The sequence below is a fragment of the Mustela nivalis genome (assembly GCF_964662115.1).
Source record: "Mustela nivalis genome assembly, chromosome: 1".
Taxonomy (NCBI): Eukaryota; Metazoa; Chordata; class Mammalia; order Carnivora; family Mustelidae; genus Mustela; species Mustela nivalis.
Window position 1 is genome coordinate 64282364 of NC_139020.1, and position 18773 is coordinate 64301136.

At 37.5% G+C, this 18773-nt stretch overlaps 1 protein-coding gene across 6 annotated transcripts in view; it reads right to left on the minus strand.

Annotated features, from left to right (window-relative positions):
- IGSF11 (immunoglobulin superfamily member 11) overlaps nucleotides 1–18773 on the minus strand; it is a 136638-nt gene that overhangs the window by 16164 nt on the left and 101701 nt on the right. For 4 of the 6 annotated variants that reach the window (XM_082685916.1, XM_082685913.1, XM_082685918.1 and 1 more), the window contains exons 2-4: nucleotides 8875–9038; nucleotides 7226–7433; nucleotides 4229–4384 (exon numbers count right to left, since the gene is read on the minus strand). In XM_082685916.1, the coding sequence (XP_082542042.1) occupies nucleotides 4229–4384; nucleotides 7226–7433; nucleotides 8875–9038 (528 nt within the window). Of the gene's footprint in view, nucleotides 1–4228; nucleotides 4385–7225; nucleotides 7434–8874; nucleotides 9039–18629; nucleotides 18651–18773 lie in introns of those variants that run through there. The other 2 variants (XM_082685914.1, XM_082685915.1) reach the window with 2 other exon arrangements.

Sequence of the window (18773 nt, forward strand, 5' to 3'; positions counted from 1 at the left end):
CATTTTACATGTAAGAAAACTAAGGTACAAAGTCATATAACCAGTCACTCCTGGAGCCAGGATTCCAAATCACGTCCTCTGACTCCAGAACTTGCACTCTTAAATACATTCTCCTGACTTCATAGAATATATGAACAACTTGATGCTATTATGTATAAACTCATATTAAAAAAAGATGTTTTCTATAAAAATAGAGAAGAGGGATGCCTGGGTGGCTCAGGTGGTTAAACATCTGTGTTCAGCTCGGGTCATGATCTCAGGGTCCTGGGATTGAGCCCCAGATAGTGTTCCCTGCTCAGTGTAGGCTTCGTTTCTCCCTTTCCCTCTGCCCAGCACCACCCTGACCCCAGTCTTGCATGCACCCCTTTTTTCTCTCTCAAATAAATAAATAAAATCTTAATTTAAAAAAGAAAGAAAAATAGAGAAGATACAGAAAATCTAAGTAAACTTATATCACTAGAAAAATAGTCAGGAGTCAAAAATCTACCAACAAGGTAGCAAGGTAAAGCTTTTATAGGCAAATTTACAAAATCATCAAATAATCTCCATCTTATTCATACGATTTCAGAGTATAGAAAAAGAAGGACAAGTACCTAACTCATTTTATAATACCCTTATGTAATCTGATACTAAAACTGAATGAGGGCAATGGAAAACAGAAAAAAAAAAATCACAGACTATTCTCACTTAAGATCACAAATGTAAAAATTCTATTAAAATGTTAGCATACCGAATGGGGCAGTTTATTAAAAAGTAATCACAATCATATAGACTTTATTCCAGAAATGCATGGATATTTGACATTAGAAAATATATTAATGTCATTCACTCATTAGCATTTTGGGCCAGATAATTCTTTTTTATCTTTTTAAAAATTTTATTTATTTGAGAGAAAGAGAATGAGTTGGGGGGGGGGGAGCAGAGAGAGAGGGATAAGCAGACTCTGTGCTGAGTGCTCAGCCTGAAATAGGATTCGATCTCACAACCCATGAGATCATGACCTGAGCTGAAATCAAGAGTTGGATCTCAACTAACTGAGTCACTCAGGTGCCCCACAGGCCATATAATTCTTTATTGTGGGGGTATCCCTAGCCCCTACCCACTAGCTACTGGTAGCACCCTCTTATGTCAGCTGTGATAATAAAAAATGTCTCCAAATATTGTCAAATGAAATTGTCCCAGTTGAGAACCACTGAAGCAGGGACTGGTGAACTGTGACACAGGTCCAGACACTTAAAGAAATCTGGGCCAGTTGTGCAGACCTTAGAAGCACCGGCCAAACGGTACTTCATATTTCCTAAGAATGAAGACATTCTTTATATATCACACTACAAGTTCCAAAGTGAAGGAATTGAATGTCAATACAATACTACTATCCATTCTACAGTTTATACTCAGATTCCAACAACTGTACAGTAATGTCCTTTATGGCTCTTTCTTCCCCTATCTAGTTTCTAATCCAGAATTCTGCATTCTATTTTCTTAACCCCTGAGTCTCTCTAAATCTGGAATAGTTTTGCCTTCATCTCTGTTTGATGTTTCTTCATCACCGGATACAGATTTTGTGTTTGCAACAAGAATACCACAGAAATGATGTTGTGTCCTCCTCAAAGCATACATAAAAAAGCTCTCAGTTTGTAACAGTATTGGTAATGTTCACTTTGATCACTCAGTTACATGGTATCACGCAGGTCTCTCCACTATAAAGTTATCTTTAAAATTAATAAGAAATACGTAGAGGCACACTTCAGTACTATGTAAATATTTTGTTCCTCATCAAACTTTTGCCCACTATTTTGACATCAACGGTAATTTTCAAACTCTACTATTCCTTCTGCAGTGGGAAAGGAACATTCCACTCTGAGAAAATGCTTTTCCTTCTCTCCCATTTATTTATGCATATTAGCAAGGATTGGGGGATTTTTATTTTATTCAACGGATTATGTATTGATTTTAATTTTCAAACTGTCCCAGATTTGTCCAGAAGGAGCTCCTTCATGCTAGACCCTACACACAAGGACAATTCTAATCCCCTAAATATTATGTCCCTGTCACTTCTAGAGTGCTCTTCCCTGGTGTCAAAATATTTTTTTCTCAGAGAATACATCTTGAATTTAAATTAAACAACATTGGGGTGCCTGGGTGGCTCGGTGGGTTAAAGCCACTGCCTTAGGCTCAGCCATAATCCCAGGGTCCTGGGATGGAGTCCCACATCGGGCTCTCTGCTCTGCGGGGAGCCTGCTTCCTCCTCTCTCTTTGCCTGCCTCTCTGCCTACTTGTGATGTCTGTCAAATAAATAAATAAAATCTTTAAAAATAAATAAATTAATTAAACAACTGCAAACATATTAGTGAAGTGCTTTTAAAATCTAAGTTATTTTGGGATTATAAACTATTTTGAGATCTATTTTACTATTATCAGTACCAAGAGATAAATTTAAATAAAAAAATCTGATTCACTTAATGTGCATTATTATGATAAATGAAGTTATTCGAAGTAATTCTGATAATTGAATTACAAAAGCCAACATTTTCTTCTTTAGCATTCAAGCTCACTTTCATAACTAAAGTACTAAAAAATATTTAAGTTGCTAAGAAGATACCTAAAAACTTGACTGACACATATATCAGAGACAAAGAGGTATGATAGGCTCCTTATCTTAGGACTTTGTGTTTTGATGACAGCCATAGACTATCTGTACAATTCAAAGCTTCTCAGGCATAATTCAGTTTGTTTGGGGCCCCTTCATTAACTGTCAATTCTTTAACTTAGGATGTGTATACTGCCCTGAGAACACTACAACTTACATACAAACCACCACTTTCAAGCATTCATTTGCAATTCCAAACTCAGCCCAATATTTTACAGAAATGTTTTTAATATAAATCATAGAACCTTAGTGCCGATACAAAGAACCTTGGAAATGATTATCTAATCCCTTTATTAAAAAAAGGCAACAGAGGCCCAGAGAAGTGAACGGTCACTGAAATAGATACTGGAAAAATTTGGAATTTAAATATGTTTTTCAGGATTTCAACACAAGAGCTAGATTAAACATGCTACTTACATGGAAAATAGTGAGATTAACAAGTTAGTTCACAAAAAAAATCTATTTACCCCACAGCGCAGCTGAAACATTTAGCAATTTAGCAATCCATGGGGAACAATGGTACTGCAGTAATCATTATCAGAGTAAGCCAGAAGTTATTATCCCCCATCACTGAGTTTTTTTTTAAAAAATAACTAATTTAGGGCTGAGTAAATTAAAAAATGATGGAAAGGCCCATTAATATTTCTGAGATTCTTGTAGAAAACTTACAGGCTCTTACAGGGCTGATGGCCCTGGTTCTTTTACATGCTACCTTTACCATATGACCTAGGACTTTGTGTTTTGATGACAGCCATAGACTATCTATACAATTCAAAGCTTCTCAGGCATAATTCAGTTTGTTGGGGGACCCTTCATTAACTGTCAACTCTTTAACTTAGGATGTGTATACTGCCCTGAGAACACTACAAGAAACATACCCCGTATCACAGATGATGCAACTCTCAAGGCCACCAAATTTTATTTTCTTGAAATAGAAGATTTTGTATATAATTCTATAATTTTCCCCTCGTTCTATTTGATCAGCTTTCCTCAAATCTTCTAGAGTGTTTCCTTTATTATCCAATTAAATCACTGGATTTACATGTAGGAAATAATCGATAACACTCATGTCTCCTCCATCTTTACCTGTTTGGTGTGATCAACTCCTGGTTCTCCCATGATCTGAGGCCTTTTCCTGTTCTCTTTCCCATCTTCTTCCTCTAATTAGACTTGAGGCTGAAAACAGGATGATTGACCCCCTCATGATCATGCTGATGCTTCTCACACTAAAACAGGCAACTGTGCCTCAAGGAGGAAGTGGCTTCTCAGTTATCAACTTCAAGGGGTATCTTATAGTTAACAATATAAAGAAGCTATCATTTAGCCATTTTAAGTCTTCACTGTAATAGAATGGAATTTCCATGTATAGTTACCACTAGATGAGATATATAAAGGCAGCACACAAGAAAGAAAATGTTTTATTCTCTTTAAAGTTGGAAACGCAAAATGATTCAGGTAGTTTTTTCAGCAGACAGTGTGTTATTTTTCAAAATCTATTAAAGTTAATTACTTCATGAGTCTTAGAACTTGAATTTTGCGTGGTAACTGATTAAATGGGTAAAGCAACACTGTACATACCCTGAGTGGCGGTTGGAGGTAGTTTGAGGGTATTGTCTAACTTCTCCCAAAGGTAAGTTGGCCGAGGGATGCCTTCCTCTGAGCTACAGAGCAGGATGACATCGCTGCCGATATCCTGGGATCCTTGGATTTGGCAGTGTGGGGCAGAAGGGGGAACTACAATAGGAAGAATAAGGAATAAAGTATGCATTTACTGTAAGCCGACTGATGATATAGGAGACATCAACATTCAGTGCACTGGAACCCCAGATGACAATGTTTGTAGGACACACATCAGAAGACTATCTTGTGAGTGAAGCCTGTGGTTAGTCCTAGGTACTATTTAGGGGCTTGGGTACAGGTGCAGGGCCCATAGCTTCAGCTGGCAGGGGGCGAGCGTGTAAAAGAGGCTTCACACCTTCATTATATTTCCAAGGAATCTGATGGTCTTGGTTTCACTCTCCTTCCTCTAAAGAAGAATGTTGAAGGTCCTTGGTGCCCACAGACCGCCTTTAGAGATGTGAGTGAGAGCACCCATGCCAGCAGCAGCGTGATTCCCAGTAGCTCAAGGCTGGAAACAGCCCAAGTGTCCATGGATGGATGAATGGATAAACAAAACGTGGTACATACCTACTATGAAATATTATTCAGCTCTGAATAGGAAGGGAATTCTGACACATGCTACGGTCATGGATGAACCTGGAGAATATTGCGCTAAGTGAAATAAGGCAGTCATAAAAAGAAAATGATTCTACTTCTACGAGGCACTTAGAGTAGTCAAATCCATAGAAACAGAAAATAGAAAAACGGTTACCCACAGCTGGTAGGAGAATGAAACATTGTTTAATGCGTGCAGAGTTTTAGGTTTTGCAAGATGCAAAGAGTGCTCAGATGGGCCTCCCCACTACATGAACACAAAACACCACAGAACTATAGACTTGAAAACTGGCCAAGATGGCAAATTTCACGGTATGTGTCTTTTACCACAATCAAAAAATATTTTTAATTACTGCAAAAAGCCACTTTTAGAAAAGATATTTCAAGAAAGAGCAACCACTGGCCCTGGCAACTACTCTCCGCACAGGGCTCTTTGTTAATTTACTAACAAAAACCAGACAGGCCTAAATTCTCCTTTATGCAGTGGAAGTTAGAGGAAAGTTCAAGTATGTCTACTACTTGGTGGTAACGCAGTGGACATTTTAAGGCAGATAAGGACACGAAGGACACAAAATAAAAAATTACCCAAAAAGAGCACTAAAGGAAAAAATGTGGTGCTTTGCAGTAAGAATGCAACAAATAAAAATATACACTAAGCCCATGGCCTGGAGTCTCATACTGGGGTACCTAGGAATTAAAGTTGAAATCCAAGTGATGATGTACTTAACATGCTAATGACTATTCAATAAATTGTGTTCAACCTTTTAAAAAATGAATGTAAGAATACATAAAAGATGAGTGCAGTAGACAGAGGAACCAGGAAAGACAGCAGGTGGGGGAGAGAGAACAACGAGAGGGTGTAAGGTAGGAAAAGTAAACAATCTCAGAGAATCCTAGCTGCTGTGATGTGGTAAACCAATGTCCTCCATTACTACCTTTGACGTTGCCACCGTGTGACTATAAAGGAAACCCAAAACAATTCTCTGGAGGTAGCATTAACTGTAAGATAAATTAAGTTTTTTTTTCTTCCTTTAAAAATTGAAAAAATAAACTTAGATAATGTGGGAAGACAGTTATCTAGCTTAGAGGTATAAACATCAGAAAAACACTGAAATTCTATTAGTACTCTGTATTTAGTACTCAAGCATTTTTAAATCTCCATATTTCATAAAAATTTCTGTATAATTAAAAATTCTATTTAATATAAATATAAATATATAAAAATATGTATTTTATACATAAATATTATTATATTTATGTATATAATACATATTTTTATATAAAATATAAAAACAATATAATTAAAACTCTACAATTTTAAACAGATTACTGTATTTCTAGGATAGAAATCTCCAACCTGGTCCTTAGCTTTCTTATTTCATTTGAAGGCTAGGAAAACAAGACATCAAGGCTATAGCATATTGTCACCCACAGAGGGAAAATGGCAAAAAGCCCCATTACTGATATTCTCAAGTAACTCAACAACAGGAGGGAAAAGGAAGGGCAAGAATTTGTCAAGGAATAAGGGAGTAGATTCTGAGACATGGCTAGGATGGAGAAGAATCACGAGCATCAGCCCAAAAGAAAAGAACTGAACTGAGCTGCTTCTCCCACAAGCATGCATTTAGGAAGCAGGGTTTTATTTCAGAGGCAGCAGAAGTGAGAAATACAACATGTTTAGAACGGACTTAATTTAGTATGAGATAGTCTAACTCTATGGTAAAATGGGTGAAGCACTCATTTGAAACAAGACATCTACATTTTAATCTAAGCTTTATCGTACATTATCTACGCCACCTCGAAAAGGCCCTAGATCTGTATGGTCTCAGTATTAAGACCAAATTGATCATATAACTTATCATTCTCTGACTTTTGAGAGTAAAAGGAGGTATTACTGAAATTATATACCAGGACATGAGATATAAGCCGAGAACTGTGGGGAGTCTACTCAGTGTTATGTAGACATGAAGTAATTGTTTTCTCACATGAGCTGAAACTTCTGCTTTGTATTCAAAATAAATGATTCTTGATTTAAGTGGCTCTAAATGGTAAGTGCTATCATTTAGTCCTATTGTAGCACAAGTGAGAGACCACTCGTGATGGTATTTTACACCACCTTTCTCCACCTTCACAGCAAATCATTTAAGAAGCTTCAGAGAACCATCAGAAGGAGAAAGGGATGGGAAGATCATGTGTAAAAAACCAGAGAGAAGCAAAGTCCAGACAGGGCAGACCGGAGAGGAGACAGGAAAAGGACATGAGCAGAGAGAAAGTGTAGAAGGAGGGGCAGAAATAAATATTCTCAAGAAGAGAGACATACCGTAAGCAAAGCCAAGGTGCCTGGAACATCCTGTCACTCACCTAAAACTGTGAGACCGGTGACCCCAATGTTTCTGCCCCCTCTATCTGGAAGGTTGTTGACCAAACACTGGTAGGTGCCTGTATCTGAGAGCTGAGTGTTATTAATGAAGATAGAGACGTTGGTGGCTGGCATGGTGCCTGTAAATCCTACCCTACCATGGAACCGGGGGGCACCATCAAACATCTGTCCACCCTGATACAGGATGACCTGAAAAAAGAGAGCAAAACAAACAAACAGGACACTACAACCCCTTCTAGACACATGGTACATAACAGTAACTATCTGCTAGACAACAGACTGCACCAAACATTGGAAAACTTTATTTCTCATCTTAACTGTTGTCACCCACTTTTTACTGTAGCACCAATGCATAGGTATATTCTGGGATTCTAAATTTTCATATCTCAAGTTGGAATAACACTGTTTCCTTGTCGAACTCATCACAATATAGAAAATAACGTGAATGCAATCTTACTATCAGCCCATAAATATTTTTATTCCAATAATTCCAGAATAAAAAGTTTAAAAAATCAGCACTGCCATTCTCATGCTTACTAGGTGACAAAATGATAGGTTATAGTTATAGCCTGAACATAAATGAATATCCTAAAAGGAAGAAGAGTTGCAGGACTGGTGATTACTCTTCTTTCATCAATTCCTATTATCAAAGTTAACTATTCATGAGACAGGACTCAGAATGATGTTACAAAAAAGCCCTGTGGGCTGAGAATGAAAAACTTGGTTCTATTTCAGCTCCATTCATAAATGTTTGGGTAACTACAGACAAGTCTTTCTTTGCCTCCTAAAGTGAAAAGGTTGAATAAAATGATCTTAAATACCCAGTCTAATTATACTAAGTTCCATGGTTTGAAGAAACAAAAAAAGCTTCTATGAAATATACATATTTGAATTCATATCAGAAAACTTACCTTATCAGATATTTTTGGCAGTAATAAGCTTACTACTGAAGCAGAAAAGCTTCATAACAGTAATAAGTTATCTTTGGGAATAAAGGTATAATCATGATTACTAATCATTAATTTTCTGAACATCATTTTCTGCAATGGTTAATACAAATTATGGATCTTTTACCTGTAAGTAAAAGATAGCAGCTTCTTTTTTCATGTACCCCAATTTATTTGAGACTCTTTGAGGCTGGCTAGTATGCCTGGCTGTGTTTATTTTAAAACACTTGTGAAATAAACCAAATAAATCAAGTACTAACTATCTAATTTTACTTTCTTAACATTATCACTGTCTCTCAAACATACTCTCATGCACCTGTGTCACTGTCAGTCCCTTCCTGTCAAAGTATACTTTGCTTTTTCTGTCTTGGTATTTCCTATCAGCAATGCCTTTTGGAAAAATTCCATGTTCCTACATAAAATTCTCAGAGGAGTCCCTTGACATCTGTTAAAAAAACAAACAAACAAACAAAAAAAAAAACAAAAAAAACCAGTCTCTTAAAAAAGAGCATAACCTCTTCTGATAGTTGACTAATAACACAGAAGTAGGATTTAAAACAGCACAGGCTCACTGAAAGTACTACCTTATTCTAGAAATCAGATATGTACTCAGGATGCTTTTTGACCCATGTCTTCTGAAAAGATGAATAGTTGAGAGGTAGCATGGAATGGCACAGAAGTACCTGCTCAGGTTGGTTCGCATTGGAGAGAGGAATGACCATCCAAATGACATTGAGGTTAATAAGGGCAGCGCTGGTAGTGAAGGTACAGGGCAGGACTGCTGTCTGGCCCCGGGCCACCTGGATACTCCCAGGACTCTCGGAGACTTCCAGGGAAGCTGCGACACCTGCAGGGAAAGAAGAAAGGTTATGTTCTCACACTTTGCCAACAGACCAAACCTCTTGAGCAAAGTTTGGTGTGTTACACTATTCGGAACATAAGCAGACTAACATGACTTGTTCAGTTGTTCAGTCTTACTGAACAACTACTGACCAATCACCGATTCAAAATAATAAAAACTGTTCACCCCTTTATCTCTTAGAAACCACAAATGAAAAATTTCAGCAGTTATTTACTTTATTTCAGAAGAAAGTAAGTAGCTGCTCTTTGGCCAGATTCAAATACAAGATGGGAAAAGAAGGCTGATAGGGTTTGAGCAAAACTAGCAATGCTGAGGAGGGATGAGAAACCAATTATTTTTTAAGAGCATCATTATAATAGTGCACTTGAAATTAAAGGTTTACACATAAATCTAACAAATTCTATGTAAGATTTATATATTAAAAATCATAAAATGCTAATAAAAGAAATCAAATAAGACCAAAAAATGGACAGATATGCAATGTTCATGGATTAACAAATTCCATTCTGTCTAAACTGATCTACAGAGTCAGAGCAATCCCATCTAAAATCCCAGCAGCTACTTTTTGTAGCTATTGATGAACAAATTCTAAAACATATGGAAAGGCAAAGAACTAGAATAGCCAAAATAATATTGAAAAATCAGAAAAAATTTGGAGAATTCACACTATCTGATTTCAAAACTTGCTACAGAGCTATAAGTCATCAAGACAGTGTGGAGCTAGGATTAAGGATAGATCACCAGGAAAATGCCACAAGATTAAGAGTTCTGAAGTAAACCGTTATATTTTTAGTAAAATGCTTTTCAACAAAGGTGTAAGACAATCAAATGGGGGGAAGTAGTCTTCAATAAATGGTGTTGGAACAATTCAATACTAATATGCAACAAAATAACTCAGACCCTTACCTGAAGCATACATAAAAATCAACTCAAAATGTTATCACAGACCTAAAGGTAACAGCTAAAGCCATAAAACTTCTAGAAATAAACAAGGGAGAAAATCTTTGTGACTTTGGTTTAGTCAAAGAAGTCTCAGATAAGTCACCAGGACTTAAGATTCAATTAAGAAAAGATTCAATTAAGAAAATAAAAAGCCAGGGTACAGGCTGGGAAAAGGTATCTATAATTCACACATCTGGTAAATGACTCAAATACAGAAAATACAGAGAACTATTATAGCTCAATAATGAAAAGACAACCCAATATTAAAATGAGTAAAATATTGGAGTAAACGTTTCAAAAAAGTAATAAGCACATGGAAAGATGCTCAACAGTATTACTCACATTAGGAAACTGCATATTAAACCACAATAAGATGTCGTTACACAGCACATGAATGGCTGTCATCAAGACAAAACCAAGTTGTTACAAGGAGGTAGAGTAACTAGAATCCTCATTCTCTGCTGGTGAGACTGTAACATAACAACCCAGAAATTTCACCCCTAGGGATCTACCATGTACAGTGAAAATACATGTCACACTACGATCATCAACGTTCATGGTAGCATTACTGAACAGAAATAATACAAATATCCATCAACTGTTTAGTGGACAAAGTGAGGTATACCCATAAATGAAACATCACTTAGGGGAAAAGAAAACCACAAGCTACTGATACAACATGGATGAGTTTCTCAAAACTGTTTTGCTAAATATTAAGAAGCCAGATGCAAAAGACTATATACTGTATGACTCTATTTACATGAAATGTCCAGGAAAAGCACATCTAGAAAGACAGGAAGCAAATCAGTGGTTGCTGGGGGCTAGAGAGGAGGGATGAGGGATTGATGCAAATACATTGCATGGAACTTTTCTAGGGTGATGGAAAACTTCCAAAACTGGATTGTTAGATAGTTGTACAACTCTATAAATTTCCAAAAAATAACTGAGTTTTAAATGTGTGAATTTTGTGGAATGTAGATTATACCTCAATAACACTGTTAAAATTCAAAAAAGAAAATAGTGATCTACCAGAGCCAAATCCTGGGAAATGAAAACCAACCGCTACAGGCTGGGAAAAGGTATCTATAATTCACACATCTGGTAAAGGACTCAAATACAGAAAATACAGAGAACTATTACAGCTCAATAATGAAAAGACAACCCAATATTAAAATGAGTAAAATATTGGAGAATTTTTTTAAGAATAAGTATAGAAGCCATTTTCTAAAAAGAATGCCTGTGCCCCTGGGACTATAGAACAGTATGGGACTAACAGCAGATTAAAATAGGTCAGGGATATCCAACAGAGAAGCTACTCTAATCATGAAAAATACATTAAGCCCATGGTGGTATCTCAAACTGTTTTACTTTGAAGTGATATTATCTTAATTCTCCAAAAAAAAGTAACACAATAACATACAGGTATAATTACAATTAGTTTAAAAAAATATATCTACATAACACCTTCCTTCTATAGAACCTCATGTTCTTCACATATAGTCTGGTGATTTCTCAGGAGTTAAATTTACAGGATGAAACATTTCATAAAATAAGCCATCTGTGATAGGATATAAAGCAGTTGGTAACATCAGGAAAATTCCCTAAGGAAAATAATATTAGGTAAAGTCTCTAACTTTCCAAAAGGAAAACTAAAAGAAGCATTAAGAGGCAGACAGGGGAGGTTTATCATGGAAGGGGCAAGGAACCAGGGAATAAGGCATCTTAAAGGGTAGAAGAGGGTTAGGGGAGTCTGTCTGTTACTATGATTAAATAAATGCCACTGGAGATGTTTTTAAGAATAAGTATAGAAGCCAAACTGGCAATCTTCTCCAGCTAATACTCTATGAAGTGAAGGGAATATGTCCCCTTTAAACCAGACAGGATACTGTGTACCCTCAATTCACTAATTTCAAGCTCAATGCATGCAATCTTTCATACAAACTTTAAAGATAAAAAAATGGCTAATATAAACTGAGAATGAAAGAGAAAGATGCTGATGGGAAAACTACCAAAATGAGACAGGAGTAAGTAAGGGAAGAGTAATTTCCTAGGCCAGGGTGGGAGCTGAGGGGAGGGGAGCAGGTCTGCCGGCAGAGAGCAGCCCCGGGCGGTGAAAGAAGCTAGCCAACACTGACTTCATCTACTTCACGTTTCACAGAAGATTAACTCTGAAATCTCAAGTACTGAGAAGGGTATAGAAGAAATAGTCGAGATGAGAGAAATGTACAGGGCTAACTGCGCCCACCACGTCACCCAGAGGGTATGATAAGGGCAGTACCAGATGCCTACAGCGGATGACAGCTAGCGCTGCAACCACAGCTACTAGCACACAGACGCCAAGCCCCACGGTAAGCACTACTTACAAACATATGAGCATGACGCACACACTCATTCAGTTCATGCCCCAATTCCTTCCCTTAGTAACCTCCTACTCATCCTTCCAATCAGCCCAAGGGTTACTTTTCACAAAAGAGCCTTTCCTGGCCCCCCAGCCTAGGTCAGGGTCTCATAAGGCAATGTTCCTTCCATTCTGAGCACCATCCAAACTTGCAACCATACTTTCCTTAGTTTTTATATTCATTTCATTTCATTATTTAACATATCTTTACCAGTATACTGTAAGGTCTACTGAGAACTCCATTACTTTTTAAACTAATATTATGTTCAGTTAACAAGCATATAGTACATCATTAGTTTCAAATGTAGTGTTCAATGATTCATTAGTTGTGTATAACATATTATGCCTAGTGCTCATCACAACACGTGCCCTCCTTAGTACCCATCATCTGGTTAACCCATCCCCCCGCCCCATCCCTTCTGTAACCCTCAGTTTGTTTCCTGGAATCCAGAGTCTCTCATGCTTTGTCTCCCTCTCTGATTTCTTCCCGTTCAGTATTCCTTCCCTTCCCTGTGGTCCTCCACACTATTCCTTATGTCCACATTAGAGTGAAACTGTATTATTGTCTTTCTCTGCTTGACTTATTTCACTTATAATAATCCCCTCCAGTTCCATCCTTGTCCATGCAAATGGTAAGTATTCATCCCTTCTGATGGCTGAGTAATATTCCATTGTATATGTGAACCACATTTTTCTCCATTCATCTATTGAAGGACTTCTCAGCTCCTTCCACAGTTTAGCTATTGTGGACACTGCTACTATGAACACTGGGGCACATGTGCCCCTTCTATCTGTGGTGTAAATACCTAGTAGTGCAATTGCTGGGTTGTAGAGTAGCTCTATTTTTAACATCTTGAGGAACTTCCATACTGTTTTCCAGAGTGGCTGTACCAGCTTGCATTCCCACCAACAGTTCAAGAGGGTTCACCTTTCTCCACATCCTCACTAATATTTGTTGTTTCCTGCCTTGTTAATTTTTGTTATTCTAACTGGTGTAAGGTGGTATCTTGTTGTGGTTTTGATTTGTATTTCTCTGATGTCTAGGGATGTTGAACATTTTTTCATGTGTCTTAGCCATTTGTATGCCTTCTTTGGAGAAATGTCCGCTCAGGTATTTTGCCCAATTCTTGACTGGATTATCTGGTTTTTGGGTGTTGAGTTTGGTAAGTTCTTTATAAATCTTTATAGATACAAGCCCTTTATCTGTAATGTCATTTGCAAATATCTTCTCCCATTTCATGGGTTGCCTCTTAGTTTTGTTAATTATTTCTTTTGCTGTGCAGAAGCTTTGTATCCTTACAAATTCTCGAAAGTTCATTTTTCCTACTGCTAACCTTGCCTTTGGAGACGTGTCTTAAAAGAACTTGCTGTAGCTGAGGCTGAGGAGGTTACTGCCTATATTCTCCTCTAGGATTTTGATGGACTCCTGCCTCACATTGAGATCTTTTATCCATTTTGAGCTTATTTCTGTGTATAGTGTAAGAGAATGATCCAGTTTCATTCTTCTGCATTGGCTGTCCCAATTTTCCCAGCACCATATTGAAGAGACTGTCTTTTTTCCATTGGATATTCTTTCCTGCTTTGCGAAGATTAGTTGACCATGGAGTTGAGGGTCCATTTCTGAGGTCTCTACTCTGTTCCATTGATCTGTGTCTGTTTTTGTGCCAACACCATGTTGTCTTGATGATCACAACTTTGTAATCTAGCTTGAAGTCAAGCATCATGATGTCTCCAGTTTGGGTTTCTTTTTTTCAACACTCCCCTGGTGATTCAGGGTCTTTTCTGGTTCCACACAAATTTTAGGACTGTTTGTTCCAGCTCTGTGAAAAATGTTGATGGTATTTTGATAGGGATTGCACTGAAAGTGCCAATTGCTCTGGGCAACATAGACATTTTCATAATGTTTATTCTTCCTGTCCATGAGCATGGAATGTTTTTCCATCTCTTTGTGTCTTCCTCAATTTCTTTCAGAAGTGTTCCATAGTTTCTAGAGTATAGATCCTTAACCTCTTTGGTTAGATTTATTCCCAGGTATCTTACAGTTTTTGGTGCTAGTGTAATTGGAGTCAATTCCTTAATTTCTATTTCTTCAGTTACACTGTTAGTGTATAGAAATGCAACTGATTTCTGCACATTGATTTTGTATCCTGCCACGTTGCTGAACTGCCATATGAGTTCTAGTAATTTGGGGGTGAAGTCTTCTGGATTTTCCACATAAAGTATCACATCATCTGTGAAGAGAGAGAGTTTAACTTCCTCTTTGCCCATTTGAATGGCTTTTATTTCTTTTCGTTGTCTGATTGTGGAGGCTAGGACTTTTAGTACTATGTTGAAAAATAATGGTGAGATGGGCATCCCTGTCATGTTCCTGACCTTAAAGGAAAAGTCCTCAGTTTTTCTCCATTGATAATGATATCTCTGGTGGGCTTTTCATGGATGGCTTTTTATGATATTGAGATATATTCTCCTATCCCTATACTTCGAAGAATTTTAATCAGGAAAGCATGCTGTATTTTGTCAAATGCTTTTTCTGCATCAATTAAGAGGATCATATGGTTCTTGTCTTTTTCTTTATTAATGTGCTCTATCAGGTTGATCGATTTCCAAATGTTGAACCACCCTTGCATCCCAGGAATAGATCCCACCTGGTCGTGATGAATAATCCTTTTACGATATCCTTGGTTGGTTCCTATTGCCTAGGATCTTGTTGAGTATTTTGGCATCCATGTTCATTAGGGATATTGTTCTGTAAATCTCCTTTCTGATGGGGTCTTTGCCTGGTTTTTGGGATCAGGGTAATACTAGCCTCATAGGACTAAGTTTGGAAGTTTTCCTTTCATTTCTACTTTTTGAAACAGCTTCAGTAGAATAGGTATTATAACTTCTTTAATGTTTGATAGAATTCCCCTGGGAGGCCATTTAGCCCTGAATTCTTTGTTTTTTGGAGGTTTGTGATTATTGATTCAATTTCTTTACTGGTTATTGGTCTATTCAGATTGTTTGTTTCTTCCTGTTTCAGTCTTGGTAGTTTCTAAGTTTCCAGGAATGCATCCATTTCTTCCAGATTGCTTAATTTGTTTGCATGTAGTTGCTGGTAATAATTTTTAATAGTTGTGTCTATTTCCTTGGTGTTAGTCATGATCTCTCCCCTTTCATGCATGATCTCATTGATTTGGGTCATTTCCCTTTTCTTTTGGATAAGTCTGGCAAGAGGTTTATTGATCTGAATTCTTTCAAAGAACCAGCTTCTAGATTCACTGATCTATTCTTCTGTTTTTCTGGTTTTTATTTCATTGATTTCTGCTCTAATCTTTATTATTTCTCTCTCCCACTTGGCTTAGGCTTTATTTGCTATTCTTTCTCCAAGTCCTTCAGGTGTAAAGGTAGCTTGTACTTTTGTGATTTTTCTAAGTTTTTGAGAGAGGCTTGGATGGCTACGTACTTCGCTCTTAGGACAGCCTTTGCAGTAACCCATAGGTTTGGAACAGATATATTTTCATTCTCATTAGTTTCAATGAATGGCTTAAGTTCTTCTTTAATTTCATGATTGACCCAATCATTCTGTAGCAGGATGTGCTTTAACTTCCAAGGGTTTGAGTTCCTTCCAAATTTCTTCTTGTGGTTGAGTTGCAGGTTCAAAGCATTGTGGTCTGAAAACATGCAGAGAATAATCTCAATCTTTTGGTATTAGTTGAGACTTGATTTCTGACACAGTATGTGGTCTATTCTGGAGGAAATTCAATGTGTACTGGAGAAGAATGAGTATTTTGTTGTTTTAGGGGGTAATGTTCTGTATATATCTATGAATTTCATCTGGTTCAATGTGTGCTTCAAAGCTCTTGTTTCTTTGTTGATCTTCTGCTTAGATGATTTGTTCATTGCTGTGAGTGAAGTGTTGAGATCTCCTACTATTAATGTATTATTATCAATATGTTTCTTTATTTTGGTTGTTAATTGGTTTATATAATTGGCTGTTCCCATGTTGTGGGCATAGATATCTACAATTGTTAGATTTTGTTAGATTGATTCTTTCTTTAAGTATGATATAGTGTCCCTCTACATCTCTCACTATGTTCTTTGGTTTAAAATCTAATTTTTCTGATATGAGGATTGCTACCCCAGATTTCTTTTGAAGTCCATTAAAGTAGTAACTTGATCTCCATCCCCTCACTTTCAATATGGAGATGTCTTTAGGTTCAAAATGAGTCTTGTAGATAGCATATGGACGCTCCTCGTTTTTCATCCAATCTGAAACCCTGTGTCTTTTCATGGGATCATTCAGCCCATTTACATTCAGGGTAACTATTGAAAGATATGAATTTAGTACCATTATATTGCCTGTAAAGTGCCTGTTTCTATAGATTTTCTCTGTTGCTTTCTGATCTATGTGACTCCTGGCATCTTTCTTCATTTACTGACTCCCCCTTAATAGTTCTTGCAGGGCTGTCTTGCTGGCTGGTTACACATTCTTTTAGCCTCTGTCTGTCCTGAAAGCTCTTTATCTCCCCATCTATACTGAACAACAGCCTTGCTTGAAAGAGTATTCTTGGGTGCATGTTGTTTTCATTTAGTACTCTGCATATGTCTTGCCAGCCCTTTCTGGCTTGCTAGGTTTTTGTGGACAGGTCTCTTGTTATTCTGATGTTCCCCTTCCATATGTAAGGAACCTCTTCTGGATATTCTCAGAATAGTTTCTTTGGCTGTAAAATTTGCAAGCTTCACTATTATATGTCAGGGTATTGATCTATTTTATTGATTTTGGGAGGGGTGCTTGGACTCAAATTCTTGTTTCCATCACCAGATTAGGGAAGTTCTCAACTATGATTTGCTGAAATATACCTTCTAGCCCTCGCTTTCTCCACCCCCTCCGGGATCCCAATAATGCTGATACTGGAACATTTCATGCATCATTAATTGCTCCAATCCTTTTCTCGTGTGCTACTAGCAGCCTGTCTCTATTTTCCTCAATTTCCTTCCTGTCCATCAGCTTATCTTCTAGAACACTAATTCTTCTGCCTCATTTACCCTGGCTGTTAGAGTATCCAGTTTAGACTGCATTTCATTCATAGCATTTTTTGATTGGACCCGATTAGATCTCATTTCTGCTCTTAGAGATTCTGTATTGTCACTAATGCTTTTTTCAAGCCTTACTATTGACTTTATAATTGCTAGCCTGAATTCTACCTCTGATAGCTTCTCATATCCATATCCATTAGTTGTGTAGCAGAGGACATTGTCTCTGGTTCTTTTCTTTGTTGAGAGTTCCTCCTCCTAGTCATTCTTTTGAGGGATGATTGAGTGAATGAACAGAGTCCAAAATATCAACCAACACCCAAGCAAGATGCATCCCAGCAAAATCCAGAGTGTTCAGAAGCCACCACCATAAAACAAAGCCAAAATGAAACACGGGAATAAAATTTAAAAATTAAAACAATTTTTATAAAGGAAGGGAGAGATGGGGCTACAATCTCTCTCAGTGTTGACAAAGCAGTCTTCAGTTGTTCTTGGGTGTATTTTGGTCTGTGTGTTAGAGGACACTATGCCCCAAAATTACAATGAAAATAAAGCTTGTATATATAAAGGTAAAATTGAATAGAGTGGAAAAAAGGACTTAAATAAATCATCTATCTATAAAAGTATATATGTGTGAAAAAAACAAGTTAAAAAGCGACTATGAAATATAAATTGACATAATAAAACATCTAATTGAAATGAGAAGGTAGAAAGAAAAACAGAAAAAGTGTAAGAAAAAGAAAAAAAGAATTTCATCTGAAAATAAACAAGTCGTGAAGCCACACCTAGAGCTCAATATACAATTTCCCTTGGTGTTGGGATTTTACAGGCTTATGGGATTCATAGGATTGTCATCCACCTTTTCTTCCAGCCTGTCTTCTGCAGGAGGGGTCTGAGCACTGTTTCTCAGGTAACTCCGCCTGTATAGAATTGCCCCACCCCCTGTCAGGGGGATGGGCTCAGTGGAAACCAGTCCTCTCTTGTGGCTTTTGTTCCCTGGGGTGCTTTCCATGCCTCTTCAGAGAATCAGAGCAAAAATGGCCACAGCCAACCCTCTGGCCCAGAGCAGAAAATTCTTCCCTTTTTAATAAACCTTCTGGGACAAACAGTCTCCACCTCTATATGCTCCGCTAAAAACCACAGCCACCAGTGGACCATGCCTACAGCAACCCTCTCAGAGTTGTCCCAGGGCCCCCCAAGTACCACTGCCCTTTATGACTCACCAGCTCCTGCACATCCCCGAAGCTCCTGGATCATGTCTGGGTGCCACTTTATTTTTTTTTTTTTTTAAGATTTTTTTTTTTATTTGACACCGAGAGAGAGAGAGAGAGAGAGAGAGAGAGAGATCACAAGCAGGCAGAGAGGCA